The sequence below is a fragment of the Etheostoma spectabile genome, chromosome 18 (assembly GCF_008692095.1).
Source record: "Etheostoma spectabile isolate EspeVRDwgs_2016 chromosome 18, UIUC_Espe_1.0, whole genome shotgun sequence".
Classification (NCBI taxonomy): domain Eukaryota; kingdom Metazoa; phylum Chordata; class Actinopteri; order Perciformes; family Percidae; genus Etheostoma; species Etheostoma spectabile.
In genome coordinates, this window is record NC_045750.1 from 19,024,529 (window position 1) to 19,051,448 (window position 26,920).

At 39.6% G+C, this 26,920-nt stretch overlaps 1 protein-coding gene across 6 annotated transcripts in view; it reads left to right on the forward strand.

Moving 5' to 3' along the window:
* The window catches only part of epha7 (eph receptor A7), a 94,582-nt gene extending 92,469 nt beyond the window's left edge, over window positions 1–2,113 (forward strand). For 5 of the 6 annotated variants that reach the window (XM_032542963.1, XM_032542959.1, XM_032542960.1 and 2 more), the window contains one exon: window positions 116–2,113. Coding sequence is in view for 4 of the 6 variants with exons in the window: in XM_032542959.1 (XP_032398850.1) it covers window positions 116–230 (115 nt within the window). In the remaining 2 variants the exon portion in view is untranslated. The remainder of the gene's footprint in view (window positions 1–115) is intronic. The other variant, XR_004336179.1, reaches the window with a different exon arrangement.
* Window positions 2,114–26,920: the final 24,807 nt, after the last annotated feature.

Here is a 26,920-nt window from a genome sequence, read left to right on the forward strand (position 1 = left end):
TTGATAATAACCCATGTTGTGTTCAGCTGGCTTCTTTGTACCCTAAGTCACATTGATGAAAAAGCCGAGGCTGGGGTGCGGTGCACTGATTGATGAGTGTTGTCTTGTCTTGCAGGGACGTGATGAGTTTGGGGATCACGCTGGTGGGCCATCAGAAAAAGATCATGAGCAGCATACAGACTATGAGAGCCCAAATGCTGCACCTCCACGGCACGGGTGTCCAGGTGTGACCGTCTGTGACGGGCCGAAGCGAAAACAGAACTTATCTGGAGCAGTGCCTGGGACCGAAGCGGGATAATGGTCAAAGTAAACGGACATGTGTTATGTCTGACTCGTCCGGCTGTGTCTGGAGTGGAATCATTCCTTTGTTCCTCAGTGAAGGATTGTGGTCCGCCTCTTTAAAGGGCACTAAAGAGAGGAGAAGGGCAAAAAACAGCAACAAAAAAAAGAAACTACCTGGACGAAATGACTTTTTTTTTTTCTTTATGCTTTTTTTTCTATTTGTTTTTTAGAAGCGCTTATGAACTCAATCACATATCAAAAGGCGCATTGGAAAGGAGTTTGATGCTTCTGTTTTCTTTCACTTAGTGAATGGTTTAAGTGCACACCGAGGCTATGGATTTCCTTTAAAAAGAACAAAAACAAACAACTTCTCTACTTGCGGTGGTTTCACTTATTCCTTTTTTCTAATTAGTTCATTTTCTTGCTCTCTGCCACAGTGACATGTTGTGGCTCGTGTGGCAGGTTTTTTTGGACTTGACAACAGGGTAAACTCTCTTTTATCCAAACACAGAGGGAACTTTTTAGATGCAGATTCAAAGGTACTTTTTGTGCTGACACATGCTGGACTGTTTGAACTGTTTGCAGTGACTTGTGTTTTTCGTGAAAAAGGTGTCCTCACATGCGTGTTTGCAGCCTACAGGAGTGGGTTTTTGACGTGATTTCAACCTTTTCATTATTTTTATTGCGGAACTTTCTGAAGAGTGCAACACTGAACAGACTTTTATATCAGAGTAGCAATATCCTTTGTCTTAGTGTTCACTACAGGAAACGCAGAACATTTACTTGGTTATTGAGTAGAATGTTGCAGCACTGTTGAAAGATTTTATTGAAATTGAAGCCACCGCAAATTGTTTTGCTGTCATTTTGCCTACAAATGTTACACACACAGTGTTTGTTTTGGTGCTTGTTTCAGCTGCAAATACAACTTTTTAAGGGTGTATCTAAGAACGGTGTAGATGTAATACTGCCTTAAAATGTGTTCGATGAAGTATTGCCACTATTTTAGGCACTTCAATGGCAATGCTTTCGGCATTCATTGAAAGGGTGGACAAGCTCCTTATTTTTATGTTTTCCTTGTAGCGTGATGTCTTTTTATCTGGAACTTGAGCTGGCGAAACTGAGTGCACGGACACGGTTTAATGCCACAAGTGACACAGTCAGCAGAAGGAGAGGCGGACTAAACAGAGCAATAATTACCAGGTAGAAATGGTCCTCACCTGAGATTTTAAGGTGCTAGGGATTATCGGATCTGAGTTCTGTGCTGAGACAGACCCTTTGGAAAGATTCCGTCATCGCCAGAATGGAAAGGAAAGGAAAGTTACTCTTTGACATAAACACGGTTTGAAAGGTGCTCGGAAAACAGCCGTGCCAAGTCATCAAATGAAATCATCATGTTGTGTTTTGCCACTCTGATATGCAAAGCGTTTGATGGGAGTCTAATTCGGCATGGAAATGTTGACTCAAGTGGCTACAGAGATGAAAGAGGCACCATTAGAAACCCCAGGAAGTTGCCAATTAGCCATGCTGACATCATCTTCCGACACCAACGAATCAAATAGCCCCTTCAGGGTACGGGTCTGAAACATGTCGGACCAACTGATGGAGCTGGAGTCAGACGCAGACCGTGCTGTTACATCCCACCATCCCAGTTCTGTAGGCCGCCAAGCAGCTCCCCTGTTTATTCATGCGTCTCCGCCGCTCATCCCTCACAGGCGTAGATATGACAGAACATGCATTATAGTGTCTCTTAAGATTGCTCCACTTTTCTTCCATAAGGCGTTGTATGGGGAACAGAGACGAGGGGAGGCTTTGCAGAAGATGTGCTAAAAGCCAATCAACCTATATGGTGCCATCTGTCTCCACTTCACGTACAAAAAAGGAGAACGTTTCCATGTTGGGGATGTCTTAGTGCAGTATTCTTTGATAAGAGAATGCAGTTATTCAGTTGTCATGTAAAGAGGAGTGTTGTTTTTAGAAGGGAAACCATTTGGACCATATTTTGTACTGCAGCTGCAACCTGAGATAAATATATTTTTTTCAAAAATACGGTAATTTCTTTCAACAGTTTTAAATCTCAAATGCTAAGAAAAAGCATATCCACATCAGGAATTATCAACCTCGACCTCACAGACAAACAGTAAAACAATGGATAGCTTTCTCCATTCTGCTGTAAATGGCTGCCCACTGCTCCCTTGAGGGATGGGTCAAATGCAGCAAAGGAATTTTGCTAAATGTATGTTTATGGGACAATAAAGTACATTTACCTTCATCTCAAAAACTGCATCCAGAATAAGCCAGCTACTTTTAAAAACACAGGCCCAATGTCCTGACTAATCTGGTTCAGAGCCCTTAGAAAAAGGTGGATGCATGTGAAAGGTGAGGAAAAGATGTAGCCTGCCAAGACACTATTGAGTAAAGTCTGTCACCTATAACGGTGTAGCTATAATCTTGAAACGGATAAAGAAAAACAGCAAACTTGCACGGCTGCAAATACAGATATCTTCAGATACGTTTGTCTGCACAGTTATTCTTTTTGGGCTCTGTGCAGACCTCATGAACCCCCGGAATGGAGACAGTTTAATTTGGCCGTAACCCTCTCTGTGATCTCTGATTTAAAATGTTAATGGAGCTCATCACACAACACAGGTGTTCTCATTAACCCTGTTTATCTTGATAACGTTGCAATCATAAAATGATGATTGGGATTAAACTAACGAGTGTTTTCATTATACATTACTCTGCCAATTATCTTCTAAGTAGATCCATTGGTCTATAAAATAGGGAGGACTGCCCATCACATTTTGTCAAAGCCCAGTGTACAACTTAATTGTGCGAAATCGGGAGATAACTAATTAATTAGCACAGAGGACTAAAACATTCAGCAATTTTCACATTCAAATCATAACCTGTGTGTTTTTGACACTATTGTCTGACAACAAAAGAAAAGGAATTACTACTACTAGTGATTACAACGTGCTGAGTTTGGCTGTATGAATAATGCCCAGTAGATTTGACCAGTTGAGACTCGCCCGGCCCTGTCTCAGCCCCTGTTTACCACATGTTGGCTGAGGTGTGCCATCTTGTTGTCCACCGGCAAAAAAAAGACTACATTTCGTGTTTCCCTGGGAACACATCTTAAAGCTATAGTGCGTAGTTTCATTTTCCCCCATGAGGAATTCTAAGTAATGACAACAACACTGTCGGCGTGTCCACATGACGCAAGCCTTCCGTGATCACACCCCTCACCTCTCCTCCACGCAGCTGCTAGTAGCCAAGGAGGATACGGTGGATTAAAAAAACATGATGGACTCTTCAGAAGAGGTCATTATCTTCACTCGAGGGTCTGTGCGGGTAATTCGCCAGACGCCACAATCTTCTGAACAAAGTCATACTAAGAAACACAGAGAGAGTTGTGTGGAGCTGATAGTCCTAATTAGCTTTGTAGCACCTCATTTGGCAATGGCTTGAATGTAACAGACGCTTATTAATATTAGAAAGTTACGCACAAAAGCTTTAACGCAAAGTGTGTTGTGCTTGGATCAATTTTCCCTGTGGGACTCACCTTTGCGAGGAGACACCAGGAATTAGACCTGACCTGCTCCGAGCTTCTGAACCCCCCCTCCCTTTATCCATACAGCAGAGCTCAGCAATTGGGCCTTGGCCAGACCTTTGAATTGAAAACAGGCATAAAGTCATTCAGTCAGCACAAACTCCCCCAGTTCACAGGCAGCACTCTCTCTCACCCCGCGCCCCCAACCCCCCCTCCACAATCCCTGCTCTGATTATCAGAACCGGGTCCCTCACAACCCAGGGTAGAATGCTTCTGTCCCCTTGTTTTCTGTGCTTGGGGAAACAGCAGTTTGAGCCAATTTGAGATTAAAGCCAGGATACAATTGATTTAACGTCCAAGTCACCTCTAACTCTCCACCAAGAGAAGTCACGTCACGTTCTCGTTCAGCTTGTTTCATCCGCAGTTTATACTTCAGGTTGCTCAGCTCTGGACAGGAAATGTTTTGTTGTTGTTTTATTTCAGCATAAAAACTCCAAAAGAATACAAAACTTAAAAAGAACCAGACACGTGCAGGAATCAGGACCAGCAGATAGAGTATGAAGTTATTTTTCAAAACTTGTGTCTCAGCAGTTGGAAATGAGTTCCACCGCTCTGGCGAGGCAGTGGATGGATTCCAAAGAGTACAGCACTGTTGATTGTGTCGGAGCGAGATGAGATTTGAGGGACTCTTTGTATATGTTCTAATTGTAAAACTTGTACATTTTATTTATATTGTTTTTTACACATATTACTCAGTAGAGAGCTCTGAATACATTGAAAATGCACTATATTTTTCTATCTCGCAGATGAATTATTGTCACCCGCAAGATTTCAGTTGTACATAATGTTTCATTTAGGACCAAAGACGGCTGATAGGATTTTCATCTTTACTCTGACTTTGTTTTTAATTTAGAATTTTAGTTTGTTGTACAGTAATACAAATTGTCAATTTATTATTTATTTTTCTGTGATGAAAGTATTGAGAACATTTACTGGTCAAAGTATTTTCCCCAAACGCCGAACTGTAAGATCATTTAATTAGACAATTTCTTGTTACATAGACAAATCTTTTTGCTTTGTAACCTTTGTAATAGACTGTACATATATTTTTGGAAATATAATACAATCTCTATAGAAGTTTTGGTGTCCTTTGCAGTGTTTTTTTTTTAACATTACCCTTATTCATTTTCATTTTATCACCTTTTTTTATATTTTTAATCTTGGGGTCAGACGTCCATGTGAGTTTTGGTCATATTTGGTCAACTACATCTTTCTTCTTTAATAAATGTTGGCAAAAAAACATTGTGACTATTTGAGTCTAGTTTTAGTTTATTAACATTAGAGTCAGACCTCCAGGTTAAAGACCACCTGACTGATTTCATTCTAAAGAATGATAATGATTTAAGAGCTTCCGACACCACACAATTTAATGGTAGCATTTTCTAATTTATTAGATGTAATCCATGACTTTATAAACTGTTCTAAGCCATTAATAAGAACACATTTTCTACACAGAGAACTAAGGCTACATTTGAATTGCTACGTCTGGTTTTAAGCCTTGCGTGATCGTGGTGCACCAAGTGATTTTGTCTCCAGTAGAAGAACTAATGCACCCAACCCTCACATATGAGATCATCAACATTCTGGTATACCGGGCATAAACAGGAGGATGCGTGGAGACTTCGCCCATTGCTGGTTGTTGCCATGGTAATGTTAGTAGCTTAGTCTCAGAGAACAAGACGTTGTGATTGATAAGACCCAATCAGGAGGAGAAACGTTGGCCTCAGTGTCGATGTTGCCAAAGGTTTCCGTTTGCTGCCATTGAGACTGAAACACAACGCCGCGGGTTCCAAACCAAAACCTGTTTCCTAACGTCTCTGGTTTAGGGGCTCGGAAATGCTAGAGCAGGGGGAATAAGAAGTGGAAAGGCCAGAGCAGGGGAATGAGAAGGGGACACACTAGAGCAGGGGGAATGAGAGGGGGAAAGGCCAGAGCAGGGGGAATGAGAAGGGGACACACTAGAGCAGGGGGAATGAGAGGGGGAAAGGCCAGAGCAGGGGGAATGAGAGGGAGAAAGGCCAGAGCAGGGGAATGAGAGGGGGACACACTAGAGCAGGGGGAATGAGAGGGGGAAACACTAGAGCAGGGGAATGAGAGGGAGAAAGGCCAGAGCAGGGGGAATGAGAAGGAGAAAGGCCAGAGCAGGGGGAATGAGAAGGAGAAAGGCCAGAGCAGGGGGAATGAGAGGGGAGCAGGAGGTTAGAATCATGTAATGGCAATAACCAATCCGCTAAGTAAAGAGAAAAAACTGGCCATCATTACTCTAACCTCTTTAAACATGGTTTTCTTGCCTAAATGTTTTACCAAAAAAAGTGGTACAGCTCCAACATACTTTGGCCCTCTGGGATGTGCCTGAGGTCACTGGGAAGTTAACACTCTCCATTTTTTGTTCCAAGTGTCAGTGTGATTCTAGGCCTTACTGACACAGAGCCACAGTGGTTAGAATAGAGCATTTCTATTTCCATCCAAGTAAAGCATCTGTAAAATGGTTTAAAAATACACTACTGTAAACACATTAGATGGGCTAGACACAAAACTAGTATCATACATGTCTCAACTTAATACAGAAAAAAATCTAGAAGAAAATGGATATTTTATGAAGTTATTTCTAGAGATATGTCTGTGCGTTTTTCGTATTTCCTTTTGTAAAGTGCAAAGAAAAAAGACAAAAACATGCAAAATACAAAACTTCTCAAATACAAAAACACATCCACATTAATCTTACACACACTTGTGATAGCTATATACACTACCGGTCAAAAGTTTGGGTTCACATACTAATTTTTATTCCTCTCCATTATAGACAGAATACCAGCTGATCTGAGTGGGTGGCTGATCTTTAATGCAATATCTACATTGCCCATTATCAGCAACCATTCATCCAATGTTCCAAAGGCCCATTCTGTTCACTAATCTGATATCATTTTAAAAAAACTAACTGAGAAAACATTGGAGAACCCTTTTGCAATTATGTCAGCACATAATGTAATCTGAAAACTGCTGCCCTGGTTAAAAAAACAATGCAACTGATCTCAGCTGGTATCCTGTCTACAATGGAGTGCAATGGAAATTTGTGAGTGACCCCAAACTTTTGACCGGTAGTGTATATAAATCTATACAAATAAGTAATTTTAAAGTGATGAAATGGGGAAATGCAATAATTAAGTCCCTATTTTTGTTTTGACACAGCTGATTTTTGACACAAAAATGTATGGATGCACTTTAGACACTAGCGGCGCAGTATCTTTCTGTATCTTTACTTTATAACAGGATTATAACCGCTATAAGTCATCTTATGCTTTGTGTGTGGGCTTAATCAAATCATGAGACTTTAAGCTTTCTAATGATGTGCTGCATGAGCGTGTTTATGAAGATTTAATGCTTGCAATTTGTGAGTGGAGAAAATATTTTCTCTTCTGTGGAAAAAAACAGTCCAATCAGCAGGACAGTGTCGCTAATGAAGGTCAGTCAGTCCGGAAAATTGTAATTATATATACACATATACACACACATATATATATACCCACACACAATATATATATATATAATATATATATATATATATATATATATATATATATATACACTTGAGTACAATTCACAGGTACATAAACTTTGGAGATTAGACTTCATCATAAAAAGGTATATACACTCACCTAAAGGATTATTAGGAACAGCTGTCCAATTTCCGTTTATGCAATTATCAATCAACCAATCACATGGCAGTTGCTTCAATGCATTTAGGGTGTGGCCTGGTCAAGACAATCCCTGAACTCCAGACTAATGTCAGAATGGGAAAAAAAAAGGGAGATTTAAGCAATCTGGAGCGTGGCATGGTTTTTTGGTGCCAGACGGGCCGGTCTGAGTATTCACAATCTGCTCAGTTACTGGGGATTTTCACGCACAACCATTTCTAGGGTTTACAAAGAATGGTGTGAAAAAGGAAAAACACCAGTATGCGGCTGGTCCTGTGGGCGAAAATGCCTTGTCGATGCTAGAATCAGGGAGAATGGGCCGACTGATTTTAGCTGATAGAAGAGCAACTTTTACTGAAAAAAACCACTCGTTACAACCGGGTATGCAGCAAAGCATTTGTGAAGCCAAACACGCACAACCTTGAGGCGGATGGCCTACAACAGCAGAAGACCCACCGGGTACCACTCATCTCCACTACAAATAAGAAAGAAAGGCTACAATTGCAAGAGCTCACCAAAATTGGACAGTTGAAGACAGGAAAAAAGTTGCTGGTCGGATGAGTCTTGATTACTTTTGAGACATTCAGATGGTAGAGTCAGAATTTGGTGTAAACAGATTGAGAACATGGAACCATCATGCCTTGTTACCACTGTGCAGGCTGGTGGTGGTGGTGTAATGGTGTGGGGGATGTTTTCTTGGCACAGTTTAGGCCCCTTAGTGCCAATTGGGCATGGTTTAAGTGCCGCGGGTACCTGAGCATTGTTTCTGACCATGTCCATCCCTTTCTGGCCACCATGTACCCATCCTCTGATGGCTACTTCCAGCAGGATAATGCACCATGCCACAAAGCTCGAATCATTTCAAATTGGTTTCTTGAACATGACAATGAGTTCACTGTACTAAAATGGCCCCCACAGTCTCCAGATCTCAACCCAATAGAGCATCTTTGGGATGTGGTGGAACGGGAGCTTCGTGCCCTGGATGTGCATCCCACAAATATCTCCATCAACTGCAACTATCAATACGGGCCAACATTTCTAAAGAATGCTTTCAGCACCTCGTTGAATCAATGCCACGGGTGAAAGGGGGTCAAACACAGTATTAGTGTGGTGTTCCTAATAATCCTATAGGTGAGTGTATATATATATATATATATATTATATATATATATATACATATGTGTATATATCCATCCCATTATTGGATTAGAAAAACCCAAATACATCCCCCAATGGCGTCCAGACACTGGTGGTGGCGACTAAAGAAGGGAGCTGTCAGCCGGAGGAAGACTGAGGACAGCGTGGCCGATGATGCCTGGACGTGGAGGGGAGGAGGCGGGTTGCACTCTCGTCTAAAAAGACAACTGAGAGAAGCAGGGGAGAGAATAGATTTAAAACAACGTTGTTATGCTGTGATTGGCTTGAACATTCATGCTTGACTCTGATTGGTTAACCCTAACGTGATTCCCCCAAAACAGCTGATCAGTTTAAGAGAAGCGTGTTAACGTTATTTAAGTTTCCCTTACAGAATGTACACTGAGCTACATAAAAAACAAAAATACAATAAAAAAAAAACACAACTATTTGCCGGCATAATTGGAAAGAAAATTATAAAATAAGTTATAAGAATGAAATAATAAAAAATAAACCATTCATAAAAAAATCTGTAGAAAGTGAGAAGTGCACCCTAAAATAACACTGATGCAAATACAAAAATGTGTGACAATACTATATAAAGAACACTTGAAATGAACGAGGTTGCTATTCAACATGTTGAATCAACCCATGACATATATTATATGAAGTATTAGGGCATCCAATTTTAGATTGCTCTGTAAATCATTCTAGAGAAATGGGGCTAAATATCTGAAGTCTATCTTTCCAAGATGACTTTTCAAGATGAGTTGTTGGGGCTTATTTAGGCCTTTATTTTCACAGGACAGATGAAGACATGAAAGGAGAGAGACAGGGGGAATGACATGCAGCAAAGGGTCGCAGGTCAGAGTCAAACCCACAGCTGTAAACCTTTACACGTGCACCTGCTCTACCAACTGAGCTCAGCCTGACACTTCCAAGATGACTTTTAACTGGAGGGACAGAAAGTGTAAGCCAATCCTGAGAATGAGTCTTTTGAGTACGGTGTCTTTGGCACAGGAATAAAGATAGGTAGGAGGGCAGTTTTAGAAACAATAGATAAATAGATGAAAGAGAGGTCTAACAGAGAGGGAGGGCCATTCTACCTTTCTGATATAAAACACATGGGTTAGATGAGTGCCATATGGGTCCCCAGTTATAAATCTAAGACCTGAAAGTTAGAACAGAATCTAGAAATTTAAGGTGTGTGCAATTATATGATAGGTCTAATCTCTACTCATATTGCCTTCAATAAGAGCGCAAACTTCACCCATCATGAACAAATCAACCCACTAAATGTGAGTGGAATAGCAAATTAGCTGGATGAGACATAACAAGATCACGTTAGCCTGACAACAGCGTGGCAGCCTGGTTATCTAAGCCACATCTGAAGACCAGGTTGTCATACGTCACGTCATAAAGTGGAAGAGAATATCCTCACTCACTTTACTTAAGTAGAAGTACAGATACTTGTGTTAAAAAATAGAAATACTGATTTAACTTCTTTACTCAAGTAAAAGTAACAAAAAACAGGCTTGAAAATTTACTTAAAGTATAAAATTAAAAGTAGCCTTGTGAATGACAACCATTTTTTATGAAAACCTACCTGGACTACACACGTTATAAAGCGCAAACTGAGGAACTTTAGTGGATTTAGAAAACACGCTCTTTATATACCATTGCTTACATATTAACTGGATGTTGGCCAATAAGCCTGAAACATATGTGATTATTGTGACAGAGACTGGGACTTCAGGTTAATAAGATTCGGAGTGAGCAGCAAGATATGAATTCAGTTCATAAATCCAGTTTCTTCTTTTTAATCTTCCCCTTAACATTTAAAGGATGGCTTATGGAAAGAAAATAAAGGACAATATGAATGACTAAACAGACATTTATGAAGAAGTTCCCCAGCACATTGGCCAGCAGTCATCCTTGATGCCTACTATCTCAAACATCTCTCTCAGATAAGGCCGAAGATTGTTGGGAATGTCTTGCTGCTTGTCTGTCCAATCTCTGGGATCTCTATTTCTTCTTTTTCAATCATGGCACCGTCCATACTATGTGCTAACGTTAACGCCATCAAGCTGCACTGATTTTCTGCAAATGAATGCAGAATGCCAACGCACCTGTCGAGTCGTCTTAGTGGTGCGACAAAGTGCCACGTAAAGTATATTCCCATCCAATTAGATTAAATTCGGTATTTGGATGACCCACACAATAATAACGGTAACTCCAGTGAAGTTTTTGGAACTTGTTAGTGAGGACTAGATTAGGACTTGATTTAAAGCTGATTCTGGTTTCCAACTTGGCCTCATGTGTGTCTGTTAAAACACAGACGGGGACTACTTCTCTCTGTTGATGCAACGTGTAACCTAGCTAACAGGTGAAGAACACAAACAACAGACTCAAAAAGCTGACTAACTTTAAATGTATGGCACGGCAGACAGCACCGCTTGGACAGCGACTGGTGTAACGGTCGTGCACCATCTTTCAGAAAAGATAAAGAAACATGAGCTGTCAAAGACCCACATGGATACCTGTTTGAGATTGTCTGCCTTGGGGATAGTGAACATTGCCACTCAACTGGATGAGGGAAACAGGCTAGGCCAGCCCAACGGGAGAGATTCATCTGGCTGCGTGAGGATGCTACATGATGAAGAATTCATTTTTTTCCTCTGGCTTTACTTTAGCTTTAGCATGGGCTCATAAACTTATGAGCACCACTGTGTCCTGTGCTGAACATCCAGGCTAGGTGAGACACAGGCTAACTTAAACACTAAAGACTTTATGCATCCCTTCCCATTTTATTTGGAACTGAAATATTTGCATTATACATGGATACATTGCATTTACCTGTATATCAAATATAAACTACAGTACTGTACATAGCCTAACAAACACATTGGTCTGTTTGCCTTCAGGTACTCAGCTGCAACAAGCAACAGGAGCCAAAAGACCCAGAACGGCTTTGAGAGAAGAGGAGAAGCAGAGGCTATCTGAAGATGTCTGCGACACCATCCTCGATCACACCAAAGCAAGTTTCTCATTCACTGGCCACCTTGTGAGTGCTACCTTACTGCAAGCAGATATGTTTGAAAGGTATTGCCATTCATGTCCTGATGAGGCTCTGAATGCCACTGTGAACGCATACCCCATGCTGAACAAGGCCAAGCTCAAGACAAAACTCTCGTTGATCTATTTTCACAAATCTATACAAGTGGGCAGAATATGGAAGTCTATGCAAATTGTTTATTACTTATAACATACATCAATGTTTTCAGTAGCCTATGTCAAAAGCTCCTCCTTGCTTGTTGTGATTTATGCCATGATGTACATAATTCCAATTCATCCATGAGGCCTTTTTGAAGTAAGTAATTTCAGAATTCCTTAGTTAAACGCAGCAGCACCTCATCATCATTCTGGTTTGGTCTTCAATGTGTAAAGCCGAGATGAAGACCATCTCAAGCCTCACTTGCTCATTCACTTATTTGGAACAGCGTTACTTTGCTTTTATTAAGTAGCACTTTAGTGATATCCTACACTCCAGAAAATGCATCTTTAAAGATCCCTTCTCTCAACAATTTGTCTTCTTGTTGTTGCAATGTTGTTACTGTTTAATGTTTAAAGTGTGCATTTCCCTTTTACTCTAAAAGATAATTAGGCTCCACTACCTTTGAAATGTTGTAAATATGGTAAAATCTCTGATCCTGCAATCTGAACAAATACCAAGATGTTGTATTTTCAGCTGATATTTCATTTGTTTATGGATATGCATATTGTTTATGCAGTGTTCAGGAATGTGAAAGAAAACCATTGAACTTATTTTGCTTTTGTGAGCGAATACTTTTGAGTTCAGTCAATAAATGCTTCTGGTATTGACTTAAATGTTCCCCTCGTCTTTATGTTGTTGCTGGACATATCTTTTTAAAAATATGTCCTGTTTAGCTATTTTACATCACACAACATTTGATTAATGTAAGTAATGAACAAGTGGAATTATTAATTGAGGAGCCATGTCATTTTTTCTTATGAAGGCTGAATGCAAATTTCTTACAAAGCTTTCCACCTGTAAGTTATGTAGATAGAGGGGAAATGTTCTTGTTTTTTGATGTACCCATTGGATCAGTCACTTTTATCATCAGAATAATTCTCCCCCCCTCTGAGAATTTTTTTCAGGAGCCGCTACTGGGAGAAAGTACAAGTAATTGTGTTAAAATGTAAGGAGTAAAAGTAAAAAGACGCCACAAAAAAATAGTAAAGTAAAAATATCAGAAAAATCTACTTGAGTACAGTAACTTTGTAACTTCCCATCTCTGCCCTTTCAAGCCCTGTGTTTGTACTGTGTAGTATTATGCTATTGTATTCCGTGTGTGTGTTAAAGAAGGACAGTTGACTGGCCCTGACTTTGTTACCAGTAGGCTTTGCCGGAGGGAGGAAGCAATGCTTCTGGAAGAGGCCAGGCTGAATTTAAGAACTAGGATTTGTTTGATCCCATTTCAATCTTGGTTCATTTTAGAGCCTCACGAACAAAACGGTGGCATTTCATACCCCCCTCCTCGTTTTAAATATTAACATTTATATCAACATTTGTTTCAATTTTTATTTTCTCTCATCAATGTCTTGTCTATACGATATAAAAATGCACTTCAGATATTGTTATCCCAGTTGTTATTGAGGAAATGAACATGACACAGTGTATTTTGTATCATTTATCTAATCATGGAGAACACTTACAACTGCCATGTGTGTATGTGCTTGTAAGACTGTGTGGACATGCTTGCAAGCTAGTTTGTACATGCATCCATGTCCAAACAGTTCTTTCAAACTTTCCGTTTTTGTACTTTAATCTTCCAGTTCTTTCAGCAGTTTTAGTATTTATTTTGTTAAGACCAGGAGTGGCGCAACACGCTGTCTCCAATTCTGCGCGACTCTCTCTGGGAGTCTGGTTCAAACATGAATTTGGCTTCCTTCCATGTATTTCTCTGCGGCTACTCCTCACTTCCCATTAACCTAAGCTGTACAGTCTGATCCTAATTCAATGGCTAGATCATTTAGATCATTTACAGAAGTATTGCAGAGTCTGAAAAGTGCAGGAGGAAACCATGCTCTGGTGCTTTGTCTTAGGACCTGGCTTTAAAATCTCAAGATAGATACTTCTACTAAAAATTCTATTAAAAAATTCATAGTAGTCCGTTTTTCACAGCAACATTTCACACCAAAAATATACTTTTGAAGTGAATATAAAAGCAGCCTCAAAAAATAAAGACTACAAGAATAAAAGTTGCAGTGCAAGAAATGAAAATTTACTATTAAAAAAAAAGAGTCAGCATCAAAAAGAGTTTTTAGCCTTGATTTGAAAGAACTGAGAACTGTAGCCAACCAGCAGGTGCATAAAAAACTGAACTGTTTAGTTCTGGGGACAGAAAGCATGTCGTACACGACCTGAGAGGTCTGAACTGTTCCAAAAGTAGTAGCAGATCAGAAATATATTTCAGACTCAAACCGTTTTGGATCCAAAAACTATTAACTGTTTGTTTTTGTTTTTATCTTAGAGCCCTGGTGATATGCGGTTTATAAAGTTGTAAATGTAAATGGTGTAAATGTATATAGTTTATATAGTTGTAAATGGTGTAAATGTGTGTGTGGTCACAGTAACTTATTCGGTTTTCTTCCATAAACTGAGCCAATGGAAGCATGTAGCTGTTTAACAGAAGAGGCCCCAGAATGGAGCCTTGGGCACGTCACATTTGTTTGCTTAGATGTGAAATCACTTTAAACACAAAGAAGTCACTGTTGCATGAGTAGGATTCAGTTTAGTACTGTACCAGAAAGTCCGACCCAGATTGTCAATTGGTCTAGTTATATGTTGTGGTCGACCATGGCAAATTCAACATTAAGAACAAGTAATAATAAGACAAGGACTCAGTCTCTTTGATATTTAAACTTTAAACACTAAAATCTTTTTATGCACAAATTAAATAAGCACATAAAAACAACTCTTTGCTAAATTCACATAATAATGCATTCCACATGAGACTGCTGACTAAATTGTGTTAACTCATTTTAGGAAAACTTGTTCAAACCCATCATCAGAGACAACAGCCTTTATTCATCCAAGGCCATCTGCTTTAAATGTTATCTCTAAAGTATGAACACCTGCACATCTTGGCGTACAGTTGGGAAAAAGCTACACAAAGTCTTGTTGATCATACATTTTTTAGCAATATTCCGAGTGAGTTCAAAACAAAGAGGGTTTTGTTCTGTATTGTTTTTATGGCTCTGGCTCTTCTGCTTTCCCATTGTCAGAATTTGATCAATGATATGAATGTGCCCTCTCTAAACTGTACACAGTGCTGGGCATTCCCTTATTGCTTCAGGTTGAACATGTCACAACAGGCAACTTGTAAAATTCACACTACCTTAGTGTGATAACATTTGGATTTGTTTTTTGGGACAATCCATCAGTATACAATTTATATTGATATGAAATAAAGAAAAGAAAATGAACATCTTTTAATAATCTATTACCCATACATGTTAGTTAGTATCAATCCAACAATTAGTATCAATCACTATTGATTGACTAATCTAATCTTTGTTTCAACCATTGTTTTTTATGTAAAAGTGACTATGAGAAACTTACAGTTTGTGTTCATTAAAGCGATCCCTTTGGAAAAAAGTGATAGTGTTTTTATCACATGCAGTCATGAAGTAGCCTGGAAAGCCAGACCCACATCCAGATGTTGGGTCTGGGAACTCACCATGGGTAGGGCTCAATTCGAGGGGCGGGATAAACGGTTGTCTTTCAAATTCCCTCTTCACACAATAGGATAGCACTACAACCACCAGAGCAAAGCGAGTTGATAGAATAAACTTTTGCGGTATTTGGTCGGCAAACCTCTGAACACAGAACTCTGTCCTTTTTTAAGAATAACTTCAGTGCCGTCCTTTTCTCAAAGAAAAGGTTAACTCCAAGTCTTCATGAGTTGCGACCAAAGCCAATTCCAAAGACAGCTGTTTGCCAGCAGCAGCAGACATCTTCTTTGTTTTCAAGTAGCAGCGAATTCACCCGGAACCGTCGCAACAATGGCATCTTAATGTCAAGCCCGCGCACTGACTCTATACACGATGTTATTGGCCTGACTAGGGTTTGCTTTTTCCAGCTCCCAAGCCAACGGAGAGTTGCTAGACTGACCCTGGCTGAAAATTACATTAGGTGCCACTAGATTTCTAGGCTAGTTGTAAAGATCTTTGGGCTGGTGCTGTATTAATCATTGTGTATAAGTTGAGTTACCGGGAGATCATAGTTGTAAAGAATGTTCTGCTCTGACAGAAAAAAGTAGTAGGAGAATATGTTTCCGATGCATCGTTAAGTGTTGCATATGTGATAGGAAAAATCGGACCAGGGCAAAAGCATTGATAAAAACTATATAAAAAAGTATTCTTTTCACTGTTAGTCACATGTCATTAAAAGTTACACAGAGTTACTTTAAATATTACAGCATGTAGTGTGTCCTTTTTTTTAGGTTGTCATACATTTGGTATTGAGTGATAACCAGAGATGCACCGTGCCTGAAAATGCATCATTCTTCAAAAGGAAATTTTAACAACTCACACATACAATTGATAGAGCCTGACCGATAAATTAGCCATAGTGACATTTTGGCTGATATTTAGCTAGATGTATAGTTGGTGCAGATCTACGGTGTAGGGTTTGATCTGTAGTCCATCGTTGGATTTTATCCCTTCATAGCACCACCGCAACTAAGAAGATGCATCATACATGATTGGGTTCTGTCATGTTTTAATTGGTCAATCGATTAAAATGTTTAATCATGATTAATGTCTTAAGTGTTTTGAGTAGTTTAAGATTAGAAAAGCGCTATATAAATACAGCCCATTTAATACCTGTTTTCTTATTTGTCTTTAGCCAGTTAGCCATTGTATCCACAGTATTGGTGATTATTTATTAAAACTCATTTTTGTGAAAGCCCCATTTCAATCAGGAGAGACATGTTTGTAGATATGCAAATGTTGGTTTATTGTACAGCTCAATAAAATTAATAATTAGACTCCATAGCTATAGAGATATTTTGTATATCTATATGATGATAGAGAACCATCAGAACCCCCCGATGGAATCTAGACACCGGTGGTGCGCCAAAGAAGGCTAAAGACCAGACCGAAGGAGGCTGTGGACCGGTCAGCTGGAGTAGATGACTGAAGGTGTAAGGGGGGTTGGAGGTTTTCACGATTCTGATTGATTAAGCAAGAAGGTGAATGCCTCCACCAGCTGATTCTATTTAGGAAGAGAGCATTGATTAAATTTGATCTTCCTTAAAGAATTACGCTGAGCTACATTTTAATCAGGAGATACTAGTTGCATACAGTACATGCGACAGTTATACACATCAAAAAGTACATGTACAGTCGTGTGAAAAAGTGTTTGCCCCCTTCCTCATTTCCTGTTCCTTTGCATGTTTGTCACACTTAAGTGTTTCGGAACATCAAACCAATTTAAACCATAGTCAAGGACAACACAAGTAAACACAAAATGCAATTTGTAAATGAAGGTGTTTATTATTAAAGGTGAAAAAAAATCCAAACCATCATGGCCCTGTGTGAAAAAGTGATTGCCCCCTAAACCTAATAACTGGTTGGGCCACCCTTAGCAGCAACAACTGCAACCAAGCGTTTGCGATAACGTGCAATGAGGCTTTTACAGCGTCCTGGAGGAATTTGACCCACTCATCTTTGCAGAATTGTCCTAATTCAGTTACATTAGAGGGTTTTCGAGAAGGAATGGCCTTTTTAAGGTCATACCACAACATCTCAATAGGATTCAGGTCAGGACTTTGGCTAGGCCACTCCAAAGTCTTCATTTGTTTTTCTTCAGCCATTCGGTGGTGGACTTGCTGGTGTGTTTAGGATCATTGTCCTGCTGCAGAACCCAAGTTCGTTTCAGCTTGAGTACACAAACAGATGGTCGGACATTCTCCTTCAGGATCTCTTGGTAGACAGCAGAATTCATAGTTCCTTTTATCACGGCAAGTCTTCCAGGTCCTGAAGCAGCAAAACACCCCAGACCATCACACTACCACCACCATATTTTACTGTTGGTATAATGTTCTTTTTATGAATGCAGTGTTCCTTCTACGCCAGATATACTTGGACACACACCTTCCAAAGAGTTCCACTTTTGTCTCATCGCTCCACAGAATGTTGTCCCAAAAGTCTTGGGGATCATCAAGATGTGTTGTGGAGAAATTGAGATTAGCTTTGATGTTCTTTTTGCTCAGCAGTGGTTTTCTCCTTGGAACTCTGCCATGCAGGCCATTTTTGCCCAGTCTTTTCCTGATGGTGGAGGCATGAACGCTGACCTTAACTGAGGCAAGTGAGGCCTGCAGTTCTTTGGACATTGTTGTGGGGTCTTTTGTGACCGCTTGGATGAGCCGTCGCTGCGCTCTTGGGGTAATTTTGGGCGGCCGGCCACTCCTGGGAAGGTTCACCACTGTTCCATGTCTTCGCCATTTGTGGATAATGGCTCTCACTGTGGTTCGCTGGATTCTCAAAGCTTTGGAAATGGCTTTATAACCCTTTCCAGACTGATAGATCTCAATTACTTTCTTTCTCAATTGTTCCTGAATTTCTTTGGGTCTCGGCATGATGTGTAGCTTTTAAGAATCTTCTGGTGGACCTTACTGAGTCAAGCAGCTCCTATTTAAGTGATGCCTTAATTGTGAACAGGTGTGGCAATAATCAGGCCTGGGTGTGGCTAGAGAAATTGAACTCAGGTGTGGACAACCACAATTATAGTATGTTTTAACAAGGGGGGCAATCACTTTTTCACACAGGGCCATGATGGTTTGGATTTTTTTTCACCTTTAATAATAAACACCTTCATTTACAAATTGCATTTTGTGTTTACTTGTGTTGTCCTTGACTATTGTTTAAATTGGTTTGATGTTCCGAAACACTTAAGTGTGACAAACATGCAAAGGAACAGGAAATGAGGAAGGGGGCAAACACTTTTTCACACCACTGTATTAGGGTAACAGCTAAATTAAAAGTTAGGTCTTCCTGAAAGACTTTACACTGAGCTACATTTTTCAAACCTACAAAATCGCTGCAATATTTACATTGACGATTTAATCAAAAATATTATATTTGATTTTTTCCATATCACCCAGCTCTGTTGGAGATGTCTTCCTTAGATTTTTTGTTTTTGAAAGAAAAAAAATTCCTCAACTTTGTTCATGTTGACGTCACTATCAACTATGTCTTCAGGTATCCAAAACTAGTTGGAGATAACACAATCCGCCCAAGCTGACCCGTAACAGCTCTTGTTCTAAAATAAGTGCACATCCAACCCGGCCTTAGGGCAGCTCATGAAATGGTCATGTTATTCTATTCTATATCTATTGATTCATCACCAGGGACACGATTTTCTCGTTTATTCCGTGGTGGACCACAACAAAATGGGAACGTGACTATTTCATGAACTGCCATGCCTGCTCCGTAGGACAACAAGGGCCACGGAGACACGATCTACGGTCTCTGGAGGACGCAACATCAGGGAAATGAAACGCCACACGCCGGCGACAGCAACAGGACGGACTGCCACACATGGGACGCGCTACAACAATGGGACGGTTGTGGTTAGAAAAAGAACAACGGGGAAAGGAACTGTCACACGCAGGACGCGATCCCCGGTCTCCGGGATGAAAGTCCTGTGTTGTTTGACCATCCCCCACCCCAGCCAACCGGCTTTTCAATACTACTCGCAACTGTAATCGTGCTGTTATCCCAAAAGATGGTTCCCATTGAAATATATTATTTTAAAATTTGTGCTCACCACCACGAAATTTTTTTTTTCATGAATCACATGAATCAATAGATTAAATAACGTGACTGTGAGACTAGACTGTGCCAGCCCAGTGAGACTGTGCTGGCACATCAGTAGATGCAGAGCCATTGTAACCATTGCAGGAGTTGCATACCCCTTAATAAAGAAGTCAAAATAAAGCTTTAGTCATTGCAGATAAATTATTACAATTGTATATTTTTTATAATTAATAGTTTGTTAATGTTTAGAATCAGATACATTTGGATACACAGTTTTCAAAGACTGTGCACAAAAATATGATACATACATATTCAAGTTTTACTAAAAGATTCAAAACTATCAAAAAAGTATATACAGACAGGAAGTAATCTTTCCAACATAGAATATTCAGTAAAAGAAAGAAATACAATCAGGTCTATTAGATGTGAAATAGGCTGTTATTTGCTCCATCTTATCAATTTCAGCCACAGTATCCATCCATGAGTCTGTCGGGCTATCCTGCAATAACCTATTCCTAGTAAGAGTCTTTTTAATGGCCACCAGCAATATGTTAATTAGATACTTATGTCCTTGAAACCAGTCTTGCGGTAAGTTCCCAAGGTACATAATCTTAAATTCTAGAGGGATTTCCTCTTGAAATAACTCCTGTATGCTACTATGTATCCTGAAAATTGCATTTTACAATTATTTATAATTAAGATGTACCTTATCAACACTCTTTAATGGATCACATATTGGATCTTTATATATCAGAGTAGAAAATATCTTCATCTCCATCTCTCCAAAAGGTTGATGCACCGCCACAGAAAAAGAGTGGGACATGGCCCACTGCCAGAGGAAGATAACGGGGAAAGAAATCATTTGTATTTGGCAATTCTGCAATAATCCTGAGCCCCGCTTCACCATTATTACAGTATCTGACATTTTGCATCTAATATAGAAGTCAAACGGGAATATGGAGATGAATGGTTTTAAACTGTGTAAATTGATTAGGAGGAACGTGCAGGCCTGACTAATGGTTTACCTGTTGGACTCCACAGGGAAAACAGATCATGACCCATTTAGAAAACAAAGGCTTTGCTTTTCACGGTTTAAAGTGATTCCTTTGGGGAAATATAATGTGGTATTTACAGATGCAACAAAGTAGACTTTTCACGCCTAATCTGTTGCTCTTGTCTTAAAGAAAAATGGAGGTGATTTCTGGGGAAAGAGGCCCTGTTTCCTAAAAAGCAGTTGGTGCTTCATCAAAAGTTTTGCTATTGACTTCCCTGTAGGAAAAGAGCATCAATCCATTCTCATTAGGTTGTATTATTGTTGAAAGTTAATTCCAAAGTGTTAATACAATTCTTTGTGTTTTTTATAATTGGAAAAAAAAAACTAATAACCCCTATGTGTGGACACTGCAACCTGCAGAACATTGGTCATACACGTGGAGTAGTATATGTTGGGGTGGAATGTGTCAAGAACCCTCCAAGAGGGGATGATCATGCAAAAAGGCTTCTTCAGAGAGATACATTTTAGAATTATTACCTTAACACAATGTCCCCAAACGGCTTAAATGAAGAATTTGATATAAAGCCTTTTTGGTCATGTCCTCTCTTGTGATATTGTGTGTGTGCTTGATCTAATATTAAAAATAGTGTCAATATGGGATAGTGTAGTACATAAAGATATTTTGAAAGTAATGGTTTTGGCCAAAACAATTTTATTTTGTCATTGTCTGTGTGCATATTAGTTTTTAGCATTAGCATTTTTGTCATTAATTGCTTTATGTGGTAATATACGGTAAAGTTAGGCCCATCAAGCCCTTGGTAATTAGTTTGCATGAGCTCAGCTGACCATGTCTGTGCCCTATGTACTGTATATGCTTGAGCCACTGCTGAATGCCATGTGGCTGAGGAAGATGTGGCTTCCTCGTTCTTTTCAGATGAACAGGAAGAAATAATTTTTTTTGCCTTGTGGCAAGTCACTTTCTGGATGAGGGTCCGGCTGAAGACAGTCACAGACGATGGCAGCATTAAAACCCAACAGGTTCTGTGATAACAGAATCATTGCGAACTTGAGAATTAAAAAAATCTGTAAGAGAGAACTTGTATAAGCCAGTGCCAAAAGATAACTGGAGATAGATTTAAAATATGACTATGTCTAAGTTTCAGTGGTGCACAGGCACATGAAATGGTTTGACTGAGATACAGTAGTACGAATATGAGTACTTTTAAATATTTTTCATATTGGTCATTTATGTTATGAGCTGCTCGTTAAATCAACCCATGCAATCTTCTTCTGGGTGAGAACAGTTGGGGCGATAGATACTGACTTAACAGACACATGAAAATCTTTGAGATTATTATTTTCATTTCATTACATTTTGGTTCCTTAAAATGTGGGAACTGAGTATAAAATGTAAAATGAAAATTACATGTGGATAAAGTGTAGATTTTGCATTTCTACACTGTATAAATTGATTTGGATACCCAGAGAAGCTCCTTAAATGGACTTGAAACTTACTAGTTCATTTTAAACCAAATTCACTGTATTTTTCACTTTATGTTCTGTGTAATCCTGAGCTCTACTCAGGCTCTGTGTCAGATGTCAAGAAAAAATCTGGAAAATCAAACATTGTCTTTATCTTCTCTCTGGCTTCCTCATTAGGAGGGTAAATATCATGTTTTCAGTAAAGTCATCACATATCTCTGAAGCCGCTCTTGATTGACAGATCAGGGTAAACAATTATGGCAGAAGTAATTATGAACCCTGAGTGACAGTTACAAGGGCATCTTAACAGCGACAGTTTTAAGAAAAATGGGTAAATAATAAGCAGCTGTGTCATGTCATCAAAAATAATCATCTGAGAGGAAGTTCACCACATTGATCCAGCTCGTATTTCATATGAAGAAAAATCAACAACAAATATCATCAGTCAAGATTAAGCCATGCTTTTTATTTTTATCCTCTCTAAAACCCGGAACTGGAGAAACCTGCTTATTGAATCTGAAATATTTATGTTTATTTGTAAAGGGACAGGTATTTTGCATAGACCTATGCCACACACCACTGCATTCACAGTGCTTATGCTTATTTTCAACGCATATCCCTAAATGGACCCTTTTTTTTTTTAAATAACAAAACTCAACACTTTCATAATGAATAGTTATTGTCTAGCTTTTCTATCGTAGCTTTTTTGTATGAAGAGCTGCTTGATCATATTTGTCATGTTGCAGCTCCACGCTATCTGCTTAGAAGCTCTGATAAATCTGCTGTAGCTGGTGGAGATGTTTTTCTAAGGATGTGTCAGAGCGAAAACAGAGCTACAAGCAGAGCGTGCTGCCATGTGACGTCCACTTTATTTTCACATGACAGCACAACTCCAAGTAAATGCAAATGTATCAATCAGTTCATTGGAGTTCAGTTCTTGTCAGAGATTCAGTATCATTCATCTAAAGTCTATCTATCTATCTATCTATCTATCTATCTATCTATCTCTATCTATCTATCAGTATCATTCAAGTAACTTTTTAATAGTAAATCTAAAGTGTATCCCTCCATCCATCCATCCATCCATCCATCATAGATAGACGAAAACATTTCCTAAGGTAAAACCTGCCTAAAGTTTATATTGTTAATAGAATAGATAAGTACACCACAAGTTGATTACAATCATTTGTTCCTGGGAAATCAAAGGACAATGTGTTTCTAATGAAAATCTGCCTGAATTACCTTGAAGAACACTAAATTCCCCACTCCGGTTGTCTTCCTGAAACTAAATTTCATCATGATTAAGTGTTGCAGCTATAGTCCGATTCATCACACGTCTGTATTCCGAGTTTCTCAGGATGCTTTGGGCTGATTGAGAGAGGCCTGGCTGCCTTGGATTCATGGGGTCATTTTTATGGCCGGGCCTGTAGCACCTTCCTGCAGTAAGTATTTAAGGAGGCAGTAAAATATGGCTCCTCCCCTCCCCGCCATGGTCTGCAATCCCCAAGGTAGATGATCAGTTTCACAAGCTGGCAAATGCCTCTGTGGGAAAGGTTGATGGATTTGGCAGATGCAACGGTTTCTTCAAAGACACAGTGGGGCAGAATGAGTGATGGTGCTGCTGCCATTACCTCGCTGCTTGCTGAGAGTAGTTCTCCTGAGCTCAGGAGAGGCTCTTTGAAAGAATCTGCCACATGAACGATTGTACTACATGGAAATCTTGTACACTGTATTGATTTAATGATAACAATGACAAAACCCACTGTGTAAATAAGTCAAGTGTTTTTATCCTGTCATGCTTTACGAATAGGGCCTCAACAGTTCAATTGCCTTTAATGCCCATCAATAGGTTAACTTGCCCAGTAAGGTACCAGTGTAATCAGCATGAAATACATACAGTTGTACTTCTGCAGCAAAAACCAAATGACAGAACAAGTTTGATTGGTGTAATTCGTTTTCACACTGTGAGGGTCTTGCCATAGTATTAGTAGGTACAAATACATAGTGGATGTCAGCCACTGCTGCCATCAGAGGAGCCTCTGTTTAGGACCGGACTGAACAACGTTTGTAATGCCACAGAGTGATTTTTGGAAAAGTTCAACAGATTCACTTGGGTGGCAATAATGCAGTGGCATTTAAAAAGAAAGGGAACAGTTGATGTGTTGATATTCACTCTAATTACAAGTGCTGTGTGTGTTAGTTGTGATTCAAACTTAAAGTGGACTGAATGAGATTTGTAGAAAACCTCTTCATCTGCACCGGTACTGTTGGGTGTCTGTGGTACAGGCTCAGCTGCCTGGAACAGACACAGACACAAGGAATTCACCACATAGGAGTAGTTCAGAGGATTTCCTTTAAATACGTTAACAATTCAGAGCTGGTAAAGTAGTTGCTCAGTTATTGTGTGAATGCTGATTTAGCTGCACTAACGTTATCCAATTCTTTTGTACTATTTCCGAGCGCCTACTTCTCCTGCAAAACCATTCAAATACACATTTGTGCTTGTATTCAACTTTTCTCCACCATTTATACTTATTAAAATATTGAGCTTTTTTTTCTTTTTACGTTTGAAGCCAATAGAGCAATCTTTAAATCCTCTTCAGGCTTCTTCCACTACTTTTTTATTTTTTATTTACTTTTTCACACATAGACATTACACTTCAAACAGATGCACATCAAATATTACATATCACAAACATACACAGCATATCAATTTATGTCTATATCCACAACACACAGATGTGTGTATTGTACATCTATTCATCAAAAATGTAAACATTTTTCTTTTTTTTTTGTAAATAATAAAAAAAAAGGAAAAAAGAGATAAAGAACTATATACATATAGGGAGTAGTTTTCCTGTTTACATAGTAGCTAGAGAGGCTTCTTCCACTTCTAATGCTACTCCTCCATTTTTCTCCTCTTCCTCTTCTCCATTCACCGCTTTTTCCTTGTCCTTCTTAAAGTCAGTGGCTCTGCCATCACAGCGAAGCATCTATAATTTGGGACTGAGCATTTCAATGTTGTGAAACTAATAGCTTTACTGTGCTGTGGACAACTGCCCTGCATATTTTAAATGTGTGTCTGCATTCACACACCTATAGATGCATAGATTTATGTTTTCCTCCATGGGTGCTCACGGGCGTCAAATGTTTGTATTTCAGAATCTTAGAAATTGGACAGCGGCCAACACAAACACACACGCCTGTTAACTCGATAATAAAGCGGTAAAGCAGGTTATCTTCCAATGAAGGACAGCACCACTTCTCACAAATACAGACAGGATTGGAGATAAGAAGTTTACCTGACACGTAACCACGATCAGCTTGGTGGGAAATGAAGAATGAATGGCGCAGGGGACTGACGGACATAACCAATCACACTATGACAGACGTTCCACTTAGCACCAACTGCAATGTTTCATTTTAAATGAATGTAGCCTACTGGCGGTCTGGCACACATGGGTGCTCAGTATTTTCCGGTCAGCACCTATGCACACACCTGATTAACAATCACTCTAGTTTCAGTTCAGGAAGTTCAAAGATTCAATGAAAAAACATACTGGTTTTTATATGTTGTCTACACAAAGAACACATTTTAAGAATTTACTGGTGATTCATACATTTTTGACAGCCTTTTCAAATCCTGCATTTGCATTGCGACTCTATTGACCAAGAGTGAATTAATAAAATACATCACAGACCTAACTAGACAAAGTACACCATTTCGGATCAGTAGCATCCCAGCAGTCAGAGTTTCAGCAAAAGTGATTTGAGTGTGTGTGTGTATGACTATCTAAGGTTGGGATGTGCTTCTCTGCAAATCCCCCTCTAACCGGGCAGCAATGTGAGGCATCAAGTGGCGAGGAAATCACAGAATGGCCTTTTGTAATTTGTGCTGAGAGGGAGATGTGAGGCCAGCATTGTGACACTATTATCTTTCCATCTGACATGAGATATGCCACATTATTCATGGCGATTGAATAGATGGAGGATCCCGAAGGCCTGGGTGAGTGGAGACGGGCAAACAAAATAATAGATGGTATTTATGCAGTCGCTGTAGTGGAAGCGCTGCCAGGAGATTACTTACAAACTGATATATAACGGGCGTAATATGCCATCCCTTTAAGAATTATTAGACAGTGCAGATCTGCAAATTTACATAAAACGAACAGCAATTGTTTACATCTGTCCCTTCCTCGCTTTATTTTGGACAAACATAGTTGCAAATCACATGTGAAAGCCTCTAAAATCAACCACAATTCACTGCAACTCTTATACTGAATGTATAATTGTCCGGTCTTACTGGCAAACAGCTGCTTGGCTGTCCCCTCACAGGAAGCCTGATTTCGATAAACACAGCTGATAAACGCGCCTCACACAGTGTCCAGTAATGACTGTCGTAATAACAGTGCTCAGCTAGAATGCATGAGAGATTACAAATGCGCGTGATGATGCACCTTTAGGAGCTGCAGCTCGATGGACGAGTGCCGCAGCAGCAGCCAGCGGGACCTGCAGGGGTGGCCGGGTCGATGCTCAATAGCCAGACCCAATAGGGGGCCCTAATGGGGCCTGTATTGATCCTAGAATGTTGTTCACCCCATGGGTCTAATGGAAAAGACTGCAGGAAAAAATATTCTCCACTCTCAGAATTTGGAGCACACATGAGGGCAGAAGTGTTCACTTTGTCATGCCCTTCAGATACACAAACTGGTTTGAATGAGGTTTATTTCAGCAGTTGTGAGCAGAGTTGTTACTCAGAGATGAGCAAATACAGTAAAAGAGCAACTAAGGAGGATCATAGTGGAAATGCAGGCCCTTGAGTGCTTTGCTCCACTTTTGAATAGGTGCTCACAGCCACCAGCTAGGCTACATGTC